A 21055-nucleotide genomic window follows, 5' to 3' on the forward strand; every position below is an offset into this window, starting at 1 on the left:
ATAAAATTTATAATATGTATGTGACGCTTATACAATAATTATAAATAAATTATCTAAGAGTAAGTTATAAGCTAACTTAAAAACTTCCCGAATTTGGAAATATCATAGCATCTGAAATTAAATTCGTACTAAGTTAGTATTTGTACTACTACGGGAGACGTTAATTATCAAATGGTTTCAAAAATGGATATTTACAAAAATATCCCTTAACTCTAAAAAATTGCCAGTAAGGCCTTAATTTTTTACTATTTACAAACAAATCTCAAATTTGACCAAACTTCATGAACCTCATATTTTTCATATTCTAAAACTATCTATACCCTTAGAATTGTAAAATTTCAAAGTGGAACAAGCTCAAACTTACAACCTGCGGCATGCACTCCAGTTGATGCCTAATTGTGACTTCAATTATTGATCCCTATGAATACATGCATATGAAACTCTCTTTAGTCACAAACAATCACTATAGTCATTGATGACATGATAAAGGCTAAATCTTAGGTAAGCAAGTTCATCCTAACACTTAATCATGGCTAAAAACTTTAATCTTCATTAATCCTTCATTAATGAAGCATGATACTATTGGCCTAAATAACCAAGGCATGCTTTCAAAATTCATCCAAAACATGTATTTTCATTTTTATCCCAATCACAAGACCTTCTAAATGCTCATTGATCAAGCTTAGGTGAAATAAATCAAAACTTCATAAAATAAGCATGATTTAATCAAAATCGTGCATGTATGATGATCAACACAAGGTAGAATTAAAACCTATCATGGAATGCTTCTAATCTCAAAATCAAACCTTCAGTGATCATTATAAGACATTAATAAATCATATCAAAGCATATTTAAGACATGCCATAGCTAAATTTTCACTTAAAACAATTTAAACACTTAAACCATCCTTAATGAATATGGTTTTGAATTAAGCATGGTAAGTGGTAAACTTTTCTGAACTCAACCAAAATTCACTCCAACACTTCAAAATAAGGCTTTACATGCAAACTAAGATAAAGGTCAAGAAAACTTACAAATTTCGTAGCCCACTCAAGCTCCTAGCACAATAACTCTCAAGAACTTCTAAGAACACTCAAACTCACTCACTTTCGGTTTCTCTAAAAACTAAAGAGGAATAGGACCTCTATGCTCAAGGGGGAGCTGAAGATGAAGTTTGGAGGAAATGAGGGGGTCAAGGGGTCTTTTATAGACTGTCAAGAGGGTGGAGGCTTGGTCCAAGGGGATTGGTTGAGGTGGGAGGTGTAAGAAGCTGAAATTTTCAGATTGCCTTCATCAGCTTGTGTCATCTTGTGTAGGGAGAATAGTGGCTTGAAACCATCATGATTTCCTCCCCACAGTTGCTACATTGCTCCTGTGAATGGTGGTCAAGTCTCGGTACAGAGGAAATAGAAGAAAAACCAACAAACCCAACCATGGGGTTGACGGGTTCAAAGTGGTTTTTCTTGGATAGATTTGTCCATTGTCTTGACTCATCTTCTTGACTCATCATTATGACTGATTTGTGCAGATGTAAGGTCACTTCTTCAAGACTTTTTCAGATAGTAGAAGGTGGAGGGTTGGCTGCCAAGTGATCATGAAGGTGCAACTCCAAGAAGATGATGCAATAGAGGGTGGTTGCTGAAATGGAGTTTTGCACAAACACCATTCGGTTTTGGTGCTTTCTTTGGGTGGAAAAACCTGGTCAAAGGCTCATGATGACCATGATGGAGGTGGCATGGGGTGGTTGAAACGCAACCAGTTTTGTTCCCACTCAACTAGTCTTTTGGGTGCAATCGGTTTTGGTTATTAGTTTGGTTTTTGAAACCAAATTTCATCCAAGGCTTGGTTTGTATCCTTGAGAAAAAGGCACAAAAATATTGGGCTTGAGGGCAAAAAACAGTCCATGAACTCAAAGGGCACACATGTGTGCCAATTGGTGTAGTTTGAGGTTTGATATGTTATTTCTTCTAATGACATGTGTGGAGATTTATCTACGGTCTTGGTATGATTTAAAAGTGATGTAATTGAGTAATAAAACAAGAAATTTTCAGATCAAAAGGTTAAAAAAGATTAAGAAAGAAAATTAAGCTCTAAAACATAGTTTAAAGATCACTAACCATTGGTAAGTGGATTAATGGTCTTAACCAAATTTCAAAACTTAATTTGGGTACTTATGATATGACATGGGCTTAAAGAAACCCTTGGTATGGTGTGTTGGACTTTCAAATTGAAGAGTGAAATAGATCAAAACAAGCTTTGGGCCTTGTGGGCGTAAAAGGGCCATGAGTGTGGGTCAAAGGCTCATGGGCTTTTGGGTTTAAATGAATGGGGATCTTGTTTCCAGATTTTGAAGGATTAAAAGAGACCTCAAGATCCACAAAGATAGGGTTTGAAAGGCTTACATTGATATAGTTGGGCCTTGGGTCAAATCTATACCAAGCTTGGCCCAAAGGCCTTATGCCTTCCTCATACTTTGCCAAGGCTATCCTACCAAGTCTTGCACTCCTATGAGGCTTGTTTTAGGGCTTCTAAGGATTGGCCCATAAATGTCCCAAGGTTCTAAAGACCTTAATAGAATTACTTATGGGCTTGCTTTTCTAATTCTTCATACTTAATAAGTTGGGCCTAATAACTTCACTCTTACTAAGTTAGGCTAAATGACCTTATGTCCTTTTCATTGGGTCTATTTTGTAGTGCCCTCCAAGAAAGACTTAAAACTTTATATCTCCCAAGTTGGGCCTAAAGCTTTTTAACATCTTATCCTTAGCCTATCACATCATTAGTGCATTAGAGGTCTAAAGTCTTATGTCCATCAAGTAGGATCTAAAGTCTTATTGCATCTCCTAAGCCTTTATACCCAAAATGCTTTGGGTCTTAGTAAACCACTCTTTGAGCCTTCTCTAATTCCATCAAATACTTACACAAATTGCTTAGCCCATTAATGTGACAACCATCCAATATACCATGTGTCATTCCCTTATGGGCCTCCTGGCTTCTTATCCTCAAAATTAATAAAGCACTAAAACTTCTCCAAAATAATATTACTAACCAATCAAGCTCTACAAATTCTCTTTTTCCTCAAAAATCAATATTGCACTAGAATCTTCTAAAAATTCTTCTAAACCCAAAGGATACGGCCTTTTTGCCAACTCAAGTATCCAAAATTGTTCTTATTCTAGAATATCTCAACTTCTAATTAACTAGGATTAAGACTACTAAGGTCAAGGCCTAAGGAGCCTTTTAGGTGGGGTATTACAGAATAATATGTACAACTTCTAGATCGTCAAGAGAGGCCAAAGCTACCGTTTTCATTATATTCTTGATAGGAAATCCTAAGGAGATATATTGTGCATTGAAGATCGATTCTCTCTAGATAAGCAAACCTCCATCATATTGTGCTCGTGTTTGATTACTATTGAGTGCATTGGTGTGGACATGTTCGTTGGCCGGAATGAGTTTTGGAGCTACCTGGGTCCAAAGATCGAGTCGGTGCTCATGGTGAAACTATAGAAAGACCAGTGGTTCAGAGTTGGTAGGGTGCAAAGATCGAGTGGGATACTCGTGATGTTGCAAGCTATATTTAGCTACTTCAAAGGTCTTGTAAGCGTTTCTAAAGTAGTTGTAACGAACTAAATTATTATAGTAAATTTTAGGCGGTTACTTCTACCCCAGAATGATTGTAGATTTTGAAGGCATTTTCAAATGAGTTTCCACTTTGTTACCAAAATTGATGTGTTGATTATTTATTGTGATTTGATTAATAGATTGATTGATTGTTAATTTAAATAGTAACCCCACCCCCCCCCCCCCCCAAGGGTGTATTTGGGATTTGAATCCCTGATTTTGTGGTTATCAGGCTAGCTACTTTGCAAGTTAATTAGTTTTTCTTTTATAATTCCTTTTAGGAAAATTTGGCATGTAACCTTTGTGCTTTGCGGTGGTATGTCAAATTTACTCCATAATAGTTTTCGATCTATGTATCAGGCTAGCAAGTTTGCAAGTTAGTTTTCTTTTCTTCTTCTTCTTTTTTTTTTTTCTTTTCTTTTTTTTTTTTTTTTTGTGTAATTCCTTTTAGGAAAGTTTGGCCTTAACCCTTGCGCTTTTCCCCAATGCAAATTCTGTTTAGGAATAAACCCTACGGTACCACAAACTTGAAATTTAGTCCATTCGTTACAAATCTCGTTCATCTAACTTAGCGGAATACACATGGCGGCCGGTATGTAAGAGTGCCATGTGAAAAGTAAGGTAAGTTTTTCTATATATAGAAACGAACTTGGTAATGATTTGACAAATCACATAGGAGCTATAAAAAGTTGAATAGAAATGACAGAATTTAACAACCACGTATAAGATGTATAATAATTTGGTACTTAACTCTAAATCATAAAAGAGTATTTTCTACAATTCTTCAGCCAGTCCATGATCACATGGGCTTCCTACAATTCTATTTCACAACCCCACTTAATTTATTTTCCAATTCAACCTTATCCCTACTGTTTTTTCAAGTCTTTTTCAAAGTCATGTTTATCTTAGCCGAATTATAAGTCTGAGAAAAGTCTCTTGTAAAAGTTTGCATGGTCCAACCCAATCGATTTCTTTATTGATATAATTAATGCTTTTATCAATGGTTTCCACCCAATTTAGTTTGATCTTCCTTCTACTTCTTGGTTGTGATCTAAGGCTATTTCTTGCATTACTTGAAGGGATTGATCAGGATAATTGAGTCCTTTTCCATTTATAGTTCTCGATCTAACCACATAAAATATTTTGTGCAGGTGATGGGAGAGAAAAACAATCATGTCAAGGGAAATGTTATTTTTTTTTCATATAACGTCTCTAATATTAAGCCAGCCATAAAAATGTATTATTTTGCAAAACTTGTTCATTTAGTCTAACAAGTTCATGTCCACGGTCTGGAAACCGCCTAAAGGCTCCAGGCAGGATTGGAAGGGTTGGGCGGAATGCTTTGTTCATTTCTGAAGAAATTGGAGGGATCAATGCTTGTTTTCGCACGCATCAACCTGTCCAGATTGCCCTTGAAATACTTACTCCCATACACTCGTGCATTGTCATTAAGGATTGTACGATTATTGCTTGAACTGGCAATACCGATATCAAGATCTCTATAGTTGAGAAAAGCCTCCCTTGGAGACTTTGATACGTATGGTGTCATCGCCTTGTACAGGGTTCTTGAAAATTTTAGGTAATGGTTCGTGGTCTCTGTTCCTTCTTCCACCCACAGCACGAAATGTTGTATCTTGAATATGTTTCCAGCCCTATGCGGGAATGGAGTCTCTGATTCCGAAATCTCACTCATTCTTCCTCCATAAGGATTCCATTGCATCCATCCCTTTTCCCCTATTTCAATCAATAACTTCCATATGGATTCTAAACCAGTCTTTGGAATTGGTTCCTTCACATAATCAGACTTGCTTTTGAAGAAGAAATCTGCCTTGGATGGCCAGAGTAAAGCACTCGTGGGAGTTCCGATGGGGAAATCTGCCCAAAAAAGAGTTGACTCAATCCATGTCATTTCACTGCAGTCACCTTGCTGCAATCTTAGTTCGGGAAACCTCACATTCATCAAAGGGATAAGGCTTTCAGATTTTCCCAAAAAGTGTCCAATGAAAGAAACTTGCACCGTCTTCTTGCCTTCCTGACTTCCATTCACTGCTTGTGGCATTGCCCTTATGAAGATGTCTTTTGGTAGTTTATCTGCAACCTGCTGCCAACGATAAATAACATCTGTTACATTCTGTTCCAATGTCCTTTTAACGTTGAACACTGTCACTATGGACGGAACTCGTACCAACTTTATCGTCCATGAAAGAATGACTCCAAAGCTTGCTCCACCACCTCCTCTAATGGCCCAAAACACATCCTCTCCCATGGATCTTCTATCAAGGATCAATCCACTGACAGTGACTATTTGCGCGTCGATTATATGATCCACAGAGAGGCCATACTTTCGCATCAAGGTTCCATATCCACCTCCAGAAAAATGTCCACCTGTGCCTACGCCCGGACAGACCCCGGCAGGGAAAGCATGGACTTTACTTTTCTCGGCGATTTTGTAATAGAGCTCGCCAAGAGTAGCGCCGGCCTGAACCCATGCAGTCTCGGATGCTATATCAATGTATAGACCACGAAAATTGAACATGTCAAGGACTAGAAATGGATTATTTGATACGTATGAAAGACCCTCATCGTCATGCCCACCGCTTCGAATCCTGATTTCCAAGCCATAACGTTGTGCACAAATAACAGTTGCTTGGATGTGAGAAATGTGTTTGGCAGCTATAATAGCAAGGGGTTTTGGGGTTGCAGATGTCAAAAACCTACGATTTTTTATATAAGAGTTCAAAATTGAGAGAAAAGATGCATTGTTGGGGGTGTAGATGGCCTGGGAGACTGGGTAGAATGGTGAAGAATTATTTGGAAGGCATCGGAAAAACATGTGTAGATCAACTTGTTTTGAATTCGCACATGAAATTGAGAACAAAATGCAGGATGCAAGTATGATTGGGATTGAAGGTGGCCGCGGGCATGAGGTCTTCATTCTGCTAATTAATTTGTTGTTTTGAGTTCTTGTTTCTATAATGCTGCTCTGTATTTTATAAGATCAATATGAGAGTACTACTGATCATGTCTAGGATATAAACGCTATACTTGTCAATTTTCAATTAATGCCATTTGGTTTGGCAAGGTAATTGACCATTAATTAATGTCCTAAAACTCTAACAAAATAATGATTTTATTTTTCTAGACGGAGTCTGAGGCAAACATGACTAGGAGAGCTTCCGTTTTTCATTCATCTCTTTAATTTCTGCATCAGATCACAGTAACGCAAAATTTGGAAGTTTAATTATGAAATCAAATAAATAGATCTTCTTCCCAATTGTTTACATGGTTTCTATTTGAAAATGATAATGAAACCCCCCGTCTGCAATCATAATTACTGCGCCCATTTCGTAATGTCCGTACCACAATATATATATTTATATATATATCCTCGAATCAAAACAAATCCGGAAACTTACATTCCAGATGATCATCATCTTCGCTGTTTCAAAACTGGCCAGTAATTAAAAAGGAAGAAATAATTAAAAAGGTTTAAATCAGATCAAGGCAATAATTGCAATAATTAAAAGAGTAGTCACTACAAGAGATGGATTTTTCGAGGCAAAAAATTTTGTCTCAAAAACTCCAAATTTCGTCCCAAATTATATTTGGAGACGATAAAATCTCTTCTCTATTTTGTCTCGGAAAGACTGTCTCATAAAGTTTTTAGAGACGAAAATCAAATTTCATCTCAAACAATCATTTTAATTAGAGAGGAAATTGGGCGTAACTAGTCAAAACCGTTCGAATGGAATTTTTTTTTTAGACGAACTGATTTCGTCTCAATAAATTCTTTGAATGGAATATTTCTCTATTTGAACCGACACGTACATTCGAACAATATAAAATATCCATTTGAACTAATGACCATATTTGATCCTATTTGAACAGATTTTATGCGTTCAAACTAATAAATTTTTTAAATGACTTGTGTTCGAACATAAATTATGTCTGTTCGAACAGAAATTTTATTTTTGAAAATTATATTCATTCGAATGAGGTTTTGCATATTAATGTTGTTCAAACAAATATTTTATTATTCGAACGTCTGTACGGACTGTATTTCTCGATTGTCGTTTGAATGGGTTAGTTTTTGCTCCAATGGGTCTGTTTTCGTTTGAATGAATTTATAAATAGTAATTTACCATTCGAACGGTATTAATCATCTAGATTAGAATTGACTTAAAAATATCATACTAATATTACACAAATTGTAATTCAAACATTAATTGTTCAAATATTTTGGAACATCATAATATACAGGTAATTAAAGAAAAAATAAATTTTAAGATTATGGTGGTGCCATAGAGTTTTGGGACATCATTGACTGGAACTGTTCAAATACCTTTTGGTTATTCAACTCCAACCTCTACTGCATGTTCTCTTCTAATCTCGCCTCGAAATCTGCTACTTGAACTAATCAGGTCAGTAACTCTTTTTCCTTGGACCTCAATCGTTCTATGTCAAGTGTTGCTTCCTCCAATTTCTTAGTCTTGTCATAATTCGATCTGGCTCGAAAAGATGATGATAATGTTGATGATGGTTTCAAGCAATTTCCTAAGCCCCCTCAAATATCCATAACGTGATCCAAGAACTTGAGAGATGATTCATCAGTCAGATCCGCAACAGTTTACTTAAGAGATATCATCTTTTTCTACAAAACCAAAAATATTAAATTTAGTATAAGTTACAAAAATATTATTAGACAATGGAATTAAATAAATTTAAACTTACATAATTTGTCTCTACTTTGGGACTTGTCCAAACACCATCACAATTTTTATGTGATTTAGCATACAATTAGGTCAGATCATAATCAGCACGACTTTCTTCTTCTTGCAAAAGGAAAATTTATATTAGAACTTAAATCAGAAAAGTGTATTATATGTTAATATTTAACGGAGACGAGAATAACTTACCTTTTTTTTAGACAAACGATGAAAATATCGAGAACTCGTATGATGGTGTATCGTTAATTTTGATCTATTTACTTGGTTCACAGTACTTCGTTGCTAAAAAAAATTATGTTTATATGTTTAATGCATCTATCATATACTATTAAAAAAAGATAGCAGCGAAATTACCTAATAAGCAGGATCTTCAAACATATTACAAACCTTCTCCTATTTATTGGGTGGCATTGCTCAGAATGGATTTTGGCGCGCCTCTGTTGTAGTACTGAACTTCTTATAGTGTGGATGGCATCGACCTTTGTACATCCGGAATGCATTCAACATCAGTTCCTCAATAGCAAATCGATCATCTTGTCGGCCAAAATTAAGTTTAAACTCATTATTTCAAAAATTATAAACAATTAGTATAAATACAAAGTAACATTAAATTAACATGTTATATACTTAGTTGCTTGGGATGTAGCTTATTACCAAACAACGATTTTTGATGTGGTCTTTCACATCTTGGGGAACTTTAGATCAGGAGGATGTAGCCATCAGTGCATACGTGCGAGTTAGCGTACCAGCATAAGAAGCAAACCACGCTGCCGAATCTCTAGAGCCACCTGTGTGATAATCAAGAATATCAACTTTAATTTTATCCATTTTCCTTACTTTCTCTATGCAGACACCCCTCGTAGTACCTCGACCTCGGCGCTGGCTTACAACAACTATATATACAGTAATTAAAGCATATATTTTAATTAAATTATTTTATTTTATATATATTACTTAAATTGAGCATAAAATGTGATATTTATTTTGATAAAATACCTTGTTACGAATATTTATAAGAATAATACTTACAAAATATTTGTTTGAAATCCATTCACTATTAGTTTTGCTGGACCAGTCACCCTCATCCTCACTAGAAACTTCAGTTGATTCATTTTCTTTCGACACTTCAGCCTCAATTACTTCGTGTTGAACATTTTCTTTACATAATGAGACCATGTCATATTGGCTTAGATCAACAAATAAATTGATACCTAATTCATTTTCTTGATATCATTCTTCATTTGCTGGACTATCAACTTTTTCATGTGGTTCGTCAGCCTCTAGAATATAATCATATATATTTCTCAGTGTAAACTTCTGCACTACCTACCATGCGTTCTCGTACTCCGGATCATCTAAATAAAAAACTTGATTCGCTTGGCAAGCGAGAACGAAATGATCGTCCTCATACCATGTGTGAGATTTATTGATACTTACAAAATTTTCATCGTTATGTACTCCCAACCTAGAATTTGAGATATCCCACCAATTACATTTAAACAGTTAGACCATATGAACCATTTGAACTGGGCCAGCAACTAAAGCCTCACGAGGTAGGTTTACAGCCAAATGAACCATTAGATCAAAGAATGAAGGCAGGTACAAACTCTCCAATTTGCACAATATCACTGCAATGTCAGCTTCCATTTTTAACAATGCAACAACTTTCAACGTTTTACTACAAATGTCCATGAAAAATCTGCCTAATTTTGTGAGAGTTGTACGAATATCTCGAGTAAGCTTTCCACGCACACCAACCGGCAATAGAAGCTACAAAAATACATGACAGTCGTGACTTTTAAATCAATTATCTTCTAATCATGTGTTTGAACACATCTTTACATGTTTGAATTATAACTATCAGGTAATTTGATTGTCATGAACCATTCACAGAATTTCCTTCTCTCATCATTCGAAAGTGTATATCATCCGTTTAAAACAAATGATAATATCTAGATTAGGTTTTTTGGTTCGGGCTGAGTCGACTCAGCCATGTCTGTTTGGCGTGTTCTGGACTATTTTAATGCTAGTTTTATAATCTTCTTTAGTTTTGATGGTATTTTTGTCAATTTTAAACTTAGATGGTATTTAATTAATTCTAAAATATAAAATGTATTAATATAATTTTAATTTTTTTTTGTAACTTTAAATATGTTTTAGCTAGTATGTGTTATCTATTTATTAAGTTATTGATAATTCACCCCTTATCTCTATATATTAGTATATATATATATATAAACATTTATAGAGTATGTAAATATAAACATTTATAGAGTTTAGAATGCAGAACAAAACATTTTTAGCTTTAGAGTGTAGAATCAAAACATGTTAGCAAAAATATCAAAACGAAAATTTAAAAATATTCTTATTCAAAAGTCTTTTGGCATAACATAACTGAAACATCAAATCAGAATATAATTTCATGTTTAACTCCATGGTAGGGTTGTGCAAACCCCGGTGGCCAACCGAGTAGAAATAGAATGTGAGATCCTCCCCTTATTCATTTTTGGGGCCTTGAGTGTGCACACAAGAAAGATCACGCGGAAAACCACTTTGCTTCCAAAGTGTGTGTACCGGAAACAAAAAAGTTGGTACAAACCAGAACAGAGGCCACCGTTTTACGCTCGTGGTGAGGTCAGAACAAAACGCAAACCAAATGTCATGCCAGAGGTTTTCAGAGATTACATCATATCATATTAGAATATATAACATTTTCAGAACACAACATTATCAGATCATCGTCATATAATTATGCACAAATTTTCATATATGCTCCATTTGCATAGTTTAGAAACAGAATGCCAAAAATAGTCCATGTCTATGCCAGTAATGACAGAAAATATTTTTCCTCTTCTTAAACGGTTTTCATGAGTAATGTAGATAAAATGACTGAGGTTGTTTTCAAATTTTTATTTTCATAACAAAACATGTATATTTTTCCAAAATCAACTTCAGCTCATTTTTTTTTATACAAAGTCTAGCATAGGAACCCCACTTATCCCCAATTTTACTAAATTTCTTACATGACATGTCGAAGCAATATCAATCGTTAGCTATACGAAATACTAAATATTACTAAATTTCTAAAAATACTTGCTAAAATTTTCCATTTACTTAGATACATACTACGTAAATAGCTTTAATATTTATTTTGTTTTATACAAAATTTAAAAGTAATGTTACATACAGTCGTAGAGTGCGCAAACGTTGTGCACTCGCTTTGAAAAAGTATGGAGTCTACTATTAAAAAATTAATTTCCTTTTCATGTATGTTCCGTATTTATTTACATTTTTCAAAATGATTGCACAACGCTTGCACACTCACGACTGAAATTATTATTTCTCAAATAATTATATCAATTTAACATAACCAACGTAACTCATTTAGTAAGATTGACTTAAATCAAATTTAAAGTGTTTAAAATTAAAATTAAAATTAAAATCTTACTTATAGCTACTGAACTTTTGTTGTAAAATTTAATACTTCAATTTATAAGTATTTATTGTAAAAATATGAGTTTTTGGGCTAATAAAAATAATACTAAGCCCAACTTAAATACCAACTATAAAACACAACCTGCAACATAAGGTGTCGCCCAAAATAAAATTAGTCCAACATAAAATTACTTCCTGACATCCTGTCATTGATTTTCATGTTAAGGGCAAATACATTATTTGGATATGTAAATGTTAGCTTTACGAATGCTACACCACGATCACTTATTTAGAGAGAAAATCGATTCATCCTTCGGTTCTATATCGCACACCACACACCAAACCCGGTTCTAGACATGTCACGGTTCGCTAAGCAAACCAAACCCCCCTCCCATGCTTCTCTGTCACCCCGATGCTTCTCTCTTCTCTCTCTTCTCCTCCATCTTCTTCATTTTCTCTACTTAACTATAATGAAATCAGACCCAACCCTCTTTCTTCTCAGAAGATGGCTAAACATCATCATCATCGAGAATCCACTGCAATAGATTTGCCCTTTATTGCTCTGAAGAGCAATTGGAAGAAGAAGTCAAAGAGGGAAATACTTGTTGTTTAGATCACCATCAGGCCATCCCCACCAAGCTTGTGGGCCATGGTTGGCAATAAATCTTGGAATTGGCTTTCTGGGTTTTGGGATGCCATTGCAATTTATTACTCGCACATTGTAAAGGGGAGAGAGAGAGAGAGAGAGAGAGAAGAGTTACTAAATTTGGGATATTATTAGAAGTGTGTAAATATACAAATCTATGGGGTAGGACTAGGAAAAGGTTGGGATTTTGAAGGAGAGGCCATGTAAGACAACTGGTACAGATAAGGAAAGGATTGCGTTCTGAGACTCGTTTCTTGGGAGAGAAGGGCTGATTTGGATGTTTTGAAAAAAAAAACAAATCTACATCAGCAAGGCGTGCGGTGTGTATGGATGTTGAGTAGCAGTGCTCACCGTGCGATGGGCTCACCGTGAGGAAAGCAACGAGCAGCGATCAGGTGATTGGGCGCGGTAGAAGAGCACTAGGGTAGGGAGAGAGAACAGTCACTCACGGCGAAAAGAGAGAGAGAGAGAGAAAGAGACGTGAGAGGGAGAAACGGAGAAGAGGCAGTGGACTTATCGAGTGGAAAAATGGCAAATCTGGAGTGGTGTGCAGTGATCGGCGGTACTTCCTGTGCAAGTGGAGGGGATGTGGAGGGGATGGCGACGTCGCTGGGCTTCACCGTGATGTGGCTGGTGGCTGAGATGTCCATGTGGAAGGGCTGTGGATGGCATGGGGTGTTCTGTTTTGGTGTAGGGGAAACAGGGGCTTTCGGTGGTTTTACAGAGGATGGGGGTAGTGGTGAGCAAGGAGGGTCTCACAGTGTATGTGTGGTGGTGTAGGGCGGAGGTTTAAGCTATGGGCTGGCGGCTTCTATCGTGCGGGGAATATCTCGACCCGTTGGGTTTCCGTTCGAGGTTGTTGTGCTGCACTATGGATGTTGGGTGTGGGCTGGTGGTGCAAGGGCAACTTTGTGGAGGAGTTTTGGCTATGGCTTATCCCAAGGTGGTGCATCAGTAAGGTGGTACAGCTTGGCTACGGCTGTGCAAGGAGGTGCGGAGAAGCTGCTTAACGTGGGTTGTTGTAGCATAGGAGTATGAGTCAACGGTAACGTGGGCTGGCTACTCGTGGAGGTGCAGTAGGCTAGGCCTTGGGTAGTGGCTAGCGGCAGCTACGTGGAGGAGGTGTACGGAAGATATAGGTTGCGGCAACCCTAGCTTGGAAAACTTTGAACATGCAGGTTACATGTGTGTGTGAGCCTCGTCGTGAACCCTAGCGGGGGTGGAGACGTGCAATGAGCATGGCATGGAAGCAGGCTTTGGAGAGTGTGGATTCTGATCTAATTTGGTTCTTACCAATTTTTCTCCTTTTTTTTTTTTTTACCCATTTGAAAATATTTTGATCCATATCTTGGATAGAGTATCAAATTAACAAATGGGCTAGGTTGGGTCGGTTAGAACAGTTCAAAAATCTCTTTGGCTTCTTTATAATTTTTTTTTATGGATCTTGTATATAATAGATACTAATCGGTCTCGATCTCGACTCGACTTTTAGAATTATCCAACTCTTCCCATAAATAATAAATACTAATGGCCCTCAACTCAATTTCTAAAGATAATACAACTTGTCCCATAAATGTTTCAGGCAAATTTCCACTTGGTCCATTATAAAAATGTAAACCTAATTATCTAGTCCAATAAAATTCATATTTTGCCAAAATAAATTTTTGGGCCCATAGCGTTTTCCATAATTACTCATTAAATCTCAAGTGGACTTTTCATACATATTAACCTAAAAAAAAAGTTTTAGAACACAAGCTTCGTGCTTGGCCGAGTGTTACAAATTAATTAGGCCAAATAAATTCATGAGTAATGCATATGCCTAGGCAATATAGAGTCCCACATTACTTAAGTGTGAGACTTATATTGTCTTGGCCTCTTATAAAAAAGCTACAATAGACTATATTACAATTTACACAAAGTATTAAATAAAAATTATACTTAATATATATTTATAACACCCCATTCTAGAGGGTCTGGAGAGTTAACTCATATTACCTGATAATCAACTCGAACACTGCTAATATACTTCCAAAAGCTCTAAATCAAACGTAAACATGTCAAATTTAATTAACTACACAAACTCATATATCAAATCCTTAATACAGTAACCCCAAAAATATCAACTTCTCTACATGTCACTTAAACTCACATTTCAACAATATAATTAACAAAAAATCACCAATACTCATCGAAAACTTTCTATTCTTATCCACTATTCTTAACTCATCTCACCCAATGCTTAATAGTCTTAATCCTCAGCTGAAAAATCCAAAATTATCTAAAAATATTGTGAAGATAAAGGGGGTGAGTTATCAACAACTCAGTAATCAGAGAACATATACTAGTATGCAAACATGAGCATTTACAAATTTCAGAATGCAAAACAAAACACTTTTGATTTTTAGAATGCAGAGTCAAAACATGTATAAAAAATATCAGAACGAAAGTTCAAAAATATTCTTATTCAAAATTTCCTTGGCATAGCATAACTGAAATATCAAATCAAAACAGAATTCCATGTTTAACCCCTGTGGTAGGGTTGTACAAACCCCGGCGGCCAACCGAGCAAAAGCAGAATGTGAATCTTCCTCTGATCATTCTCGGAGCCCCGAGTGTGCACATAGGAAAAACCATGCAGAAAACCACTTTGTTTCCAAAGTGGGTGCACTTTGGTACCAACCCAAACAGAAGCCATAGTTTTACACCTGTAGTAAGGTCAGAACAGAACATAAACAGAATTTCATGCCAGAGGGTTCAGAAATTGCATCATATTAAACCAGAGTACAACATTTTCAGAAAAAAATAGAACATAATCAGATCACAAAATATGATTTATGCACAATTTTTTATATTCGCTCTCTTTTACATAGTTCATAAACAGAATGCCAAAACTTTACTCATGTCTACACCAATTATGACAAAAAGTACTTTATTCTTATACAGAATTTCATAAGTCATGCATAACAAATAATTGAGGTCGTTTCAAATTTCTTTTCATAACAAACATGCATATTTTTCCAACTAATCAACCTCAACCTATTTTATTTATTTTTATGCAAATTCTAGCATAGGAACCTTGTTTACCTGGACTTCTTAGCTTTTCAAAATTTTCCTCAAAAATATTGAGTCGACTATAAATCGTCACCTATAAAAATAATCATGTAATTTTCGTAAATTTCCAATCAATCACGTATTTCGATATTTAAGTTTAAGTTTCTAAAATAACCTATTTTAATTCCTCAAAATATAAAACCCTCATAATCTCAAAATATATCGTTACTTTCTAAAATCATCAATATCCACCATAACCAACGTCAAACTAAAAACACCAATATTTAAACTCGAAACAGCCAATAAATCTCATAGCATAAATCGATCACACAAACAACTCCATCATCCAATCCAACCGACCCCCTTACTCCTCGGACTCAGTTCGGCACAACCAACCAATTCACATTAAATATGAGTTAGTGTAAAAATACATTTAAATCTCAAAAGTTCTTTGTAAAAATACTTACAACACTATAATATAATTTTCGAAGGATCACGAAGGTGCTAGAAGTGGAGACACAATAATGTAACAGTGAAAAAATGGACAAAATTTGTGGGTCTCAAAAACCCAACTTTTGAACAGGGACAAACGAAGACTTGAGATTACTAGGGAAGGGCTTAGGGATGTTGGTGAAGCTAATGGTAGTGGCAGTTGGCCGTGGGCGGCGGCATGGGCGGCGGTTGAAGTCCAAAAAGCTCAAATTGAAAAATGAGTTAGAGGAGCCTCAAAGGTGGCGGATCGGGGCTATGTTTGGGTGGGTTAGGTAGCTGGGAGGCCAATGGTGCTGTGGTGGAAAGATGATGGTAGTCAATGGTGGCGCGATTGCGGCGCACGAGCTCAAGAGTGCTGCAGCTTGGATTTGCGCGTGGAGGCTGACGGTGACGAGGGAGGAGCTAAAAATGGAGGGGTGACGTCGCCGGCCGGAGGGGAAGAGAATGGGAGGGGCGGTGATAGACACAGACGGCGCACGACGGCGCTAGGGCATACGAAAAAAACAAACGGGAGAGAGGGGAAGGTGTGTCGTGCGCGGGAGGAAAGATGCAGAGGAAAATTGAGGAGAAAAAGAAAGAGAAGAAGGAAAAGAAAAAGTGGGAAAAAGAAAGAATGAGGAAAAGAAATGAGGTCAAATCCTTACAATTTGGGTCACAAAAATGATCTAACAAAAAGAATTTCAAAATAGTAAATTGAATAAAATAATTTAAATGTAGTGACTAGTTAAAATAAAATAATAATACAAATTTAACAATACAATAATTTTAAAGTCCAACATTAAACTAATTTAAAGTAAAAAGTAATTTAAATGCAAAATAATAATTAATACCAAGAAAGCACATCAAAGTAAATCTCGCAACTTAAAAATTACAAAATAAATCCAACGAGAAATCTGATAAATTTAAAACAAACCAATATTTAAATTAATTAAAAATAATTCTTCAATTAAAAAAATACACTAAAATACGGAGTATCACAATATTACTATATTTACATATAATAAAAATAATAAAAATATTTATAAATGTGTATAAATATATATGTATTAATTTATTAGGGTGGCGGGGTGCAGAGCCCCACTACCTACCCCTAATATATAGTACTAATCATAGTTTTCAAATCAGTTCCACTCCAGCCATTTCGGTTGGAATTTTTCGTTCCGATGTAATATCTAGTATACTATACCTGCATGCTCATTTCGTTTTGTTCTAAATTCCAGCTCGTTTCAATCATTAAGGCTGGAAATGGTGTTTGAGGTCCTATTTCATTCCAGGCTATTTTAATGCTAGTTTTATAATCTTCTTTAGTTTGATGGTTTTTTTGTAAATTTTAAATTAACTTAGATGGTATTTAATTAATTCCAAAATGTATTAATATAATTTTAGTTGTTTTTGTAACTTTAAATATGTCTTATCATTCTCTTTTTTAATTTTTTTTTTTTATAATTTCTCTGCCCTTTATCTTCCTTTTCCTTAATTTTTTTGTGCTTCAACTCAAGTTTATGATTTTTTTAATATTATCTTTTGACATTAAAATTTCTAATTTTTTAATGTTATCAACGTATATATGTTCATTTTATACATGGACAATTATTCAATATATACACACACATGCATGGTGCACACTTACATATACTTGTATTTATTCTATTAGTTATCAGTTTATATATACATATAAATATACATATACATACATATATATATATATATATATATTGAATAGATTTTTCCTTAGCCGTTATAATGATCTCAACTTATTCTAATTAAATGCTTAGTTCTGTTGGAATATTGGAATATTTAATGTGGCTTAGAGTTTTATTACCTCGTTTCAAATGGTCATGACAACCAAACCTAAATAAAGGTGTAGGATTAATTGAACGTACCTGCCATCACTATAACAGAATGTGTGTTTTGTGACAGAGAAAACTGTCACAAAAAAATGGCAAATCGTCACTAAACATATTTGGTGACGGTTTGAAACCGTCACCATGACCGTCACCTAAAGTGCGTCACAGAAAACATTTGGTGACGGTTTACTATTCAACCGTCACAAAAAATATTTTTAGTGACAGTTGGAAGTGTTCCGTTCGTTACAACGTTCGAACGTTCCTTTTTTTGTGACGGTTATGAACTGTCACAGAAAATCACGTTCGGACGTAAAATCAAACGTTCGGACGTTATACCCGACCGATTGGCGTTCGAATGAGAGAAGTTGACGTTCATTGGATATCGTGTTCGAACGTATAAAATTTACGTTCGAATGTTAATACGTCCGAACGTTAATTACATTAAACGTTCGAATATTTGTTCAAACGTAAACGTAAATGTTCAAACGTAGCGCGTTTAATGTTCGGACTTTATTTCGAATGTAAACGAAGGAGCTCCGAATGCAAGTTCTTTGTTCGAATGTTAGTCGCTTTACCGTTCGAACGGTTTGTTCGTTTTAGCGTGAGTACGTTCGAACGTATAGTTTAACGTTCGAACGATTCAATTGTATTTACGTTCGAACGTTTGTTACAGTGTGAACCAACGTTCGAACGATTTTTATTTACATTCGAACGTACAGATCAGAAATACTAATTTCAAAAAAATTTAAAAACATAATACCAATTGTATCATATTATATACCCAATTAACAAGTAACAATGTCTTATAAAAGTACAAAATTAGATATTAAAACTAGTCAGAAATATTGATAAAATTTATTTCTTCTTTTTCCCTCGCCCACGGGGATTCTGTTGCAACGACATAACACGTTCCATTTGCACCATCATCTCCCGTTGCACTTGCTCTTGCACTTCATTGCGTATTCTTTCCTCCTGGTCTCTCTGTTGGTCCTGCAAACGCGTCTCTAAATGAGACTGTCGTTCTAAGAGAGACTCTAACTCTTGTTGTCTCGACCTCATATACTCATTCTCACACCGTGCAGCTTCTAAATCTGTCGTAAGATTATTAATTTGTGAAGCCGATGAGGTTGAGGAGGATGAACATTTATGCTTGATAGATCGTCCCAAACCTCTTGCCATACTAGACTGCGGCCTGAGCACTTGCGTGAATATGTCTATGTCACTAGGAGATGATTCCTCAGAAGCCGACTGCATCTCCAACATTTTGCTCTGCAATTTAAAAGGTAATGATCATAAATAATTAGTAACGTATTAAAAGAAATAGAAATAAGAAATAAACTATTAAAATATTATATAAATAATTTATTTAACAAAATTAACACTGCTTACATAATTATCTGCAGCGACAGGATCCATCCACTCACTATGCTCATTAGTGTGAGCAGCAGCATAGACATGAATGAGGGAAAAGTTTTCAGGATCATCACGTTTCTAACAAAGCGAGAATATTAGCAATTTTAAAAAGATAATATTAGTACTTATCAGAAATAATATCAGGAAAATAAATGAATTCTATAATTTTTTAATTACCATTTTTTCAGCAAGACGGTGGAATGACCTTAAACCGGAACGATGGTGGACAGTCAGAACGGATCTATTCTGTGCATTTGTAGAACTCAAGTGCTACAAAATATATTAAAAATGTTAATTGTAATATGTATACATATAATATATAGAACGAATATGAATGTAAATAATTAAAAGATAAAAATGTAAAATACCTGATAATCTGGAGATGCGAAAAGATCACAACACTTTCTCCAATCATCTAACTTCATCTGCTGAAAAGGAGACTGCGTAACCTCTTCCAACGTCTCAAACTTCTTGAAGTGGTCATGACATCGTCCTTTGTGACGTCGGAATAGTGTAGCCATCAACTCATTCACGGTTCTCAAATCCTCGCTACGGCCAAAGTCGAGGTCGAATTCATCCTAATAAGGGAATCAGGTAAAAAATATAATATATTAATCTAGGTGAAAAAAATGTACTGAAAAGTAAACTCACCAGCACACGACTTCGAATGTGCTCCTTAATCTCATTCGGAACATCTCGCCATGAGCGCACATAAAATGGAGCATAAGCTCGAACTATTGTGCCAATATAGGAGGAAAGCGCTGCTGCACTATCATCCACTCCTCCAGTGGAATTATCAGGAATTGTGATCTTCAGTTTACCATGCCTTTTATTTTTTTCAAGAGAGATTCCACGTGTATAGCCACGACCGCGACGTGCAGATGCATCAACTACATGATAATAGATATACTATAATTATAATTATATAGTTATTGAGAAAAAAGTATTAACTATATATATAATTATCAACGACAATATTTCCTTACTGGTAGGTGTCGACTGGCTGTTGTTCTCTTCTGTGTTAGCTTGATCTTCAAGAACGGATTCCTCGAGTGGGAAGTCCTCAATGGGTTCAGGACTTGGACTTGGCGGAGGCACATTTCTTCGTTGTCGTTTTGGCGGCATTCTTGAAAATAATTAATTATATCAAAGAAAATTAATTAGAAGAAATTATGAAAATTCAAGATATTTTATAGTCACCTATATGAATAAAATATTTAGTACTTTTATTCTTCAGATGAATTTTTCATACTTGTTTTAGAATCTCCATCAATAACATCTTCATCATCATCATGCACCTCTTCTTCATCATCTTTATCCACCTCCTGCCCGGATTTTGATTCGTCTTCATCTTCTGACTCGTCTTCTTCTTCTTCCTCCTCACTGACTTGAATTAAATGATCATTTAATATAGACGGGTCGAGATGTACGGGTGGGACATCATCTCTACACAAGGGGAGCAACTCGAGTGCACCGAGGTCAACAAACAAGTTAATACCCTCTCCATCTTCCTGGTATGCCTCAACAATCGGAGTGTCATCTTCATCTCCACTATTCTCGTAATCTGCCCCGTTCCTGCTTCATATATATTTCGAGGAACAAATTTTTGTACGACTCGCCAAGTTATCTCCCCTCTATCTTCATCAGCACTTTTCATTGGATCAATCAAGTAATAGACTTGGGTAGCTTGACAAGCCAATACGAATGGATCATCTTCGTACCATTTAGATGCAGTATTGACACTCGTAAAGTGATTATCCCTATGTATCGAAACCCAACCACCGCCTAGATCCCACCAATCACATTTAAAGACATATGT

At 35.6% G+C, this 21055-nt stretch overlaps 1 protein-coding gene across 1 annotated transcript; it reads right to left on the reverse strand.

The window, feature by feature from the left end:
• Positions 1-4925: 4925 nt before the first annotated feature.
• Positions 4926-6560, reverse strand: LOC121265717 (berberine bridge enzyme-like 7). The gene has a single exon (XM_041169404.1). It carries the CDS (start codon positions 6558-6560, stop codon positions 4926-4928), a length of 1635 nt encoding a protein of 544 aa, XP_041025338.1.
• Between the last annotated feature and the right edge of the window lie 14495 nt (positions 6561-21055).

This window comes from Juglans microcarpa x Juglans regia, chromosome 5D, assembly GCF_004785595.1.
Source record: "Juglans microcarpa x Juglans regia isolate MS1-56 chromosome 5D, Jm3101_v1.0, whole genome shotgun sequence".
Taxonomy (NCBI): Eukaryota; Viridiplantae; Streptophyta; class Magnoliopsida; order Fagales; family Juglandaceae; genus Juglans; species Juglans microcarpa x Juglans regia.

Coding starts and splice junctions, on each gene's coding strand:
- LOC121265717 (XM_041169404.1), bottom strand. CDS start 6,560: ATGAAGACCTCATGCCCGCGGCCACCTTCAATCCCAATCATACTTGCA.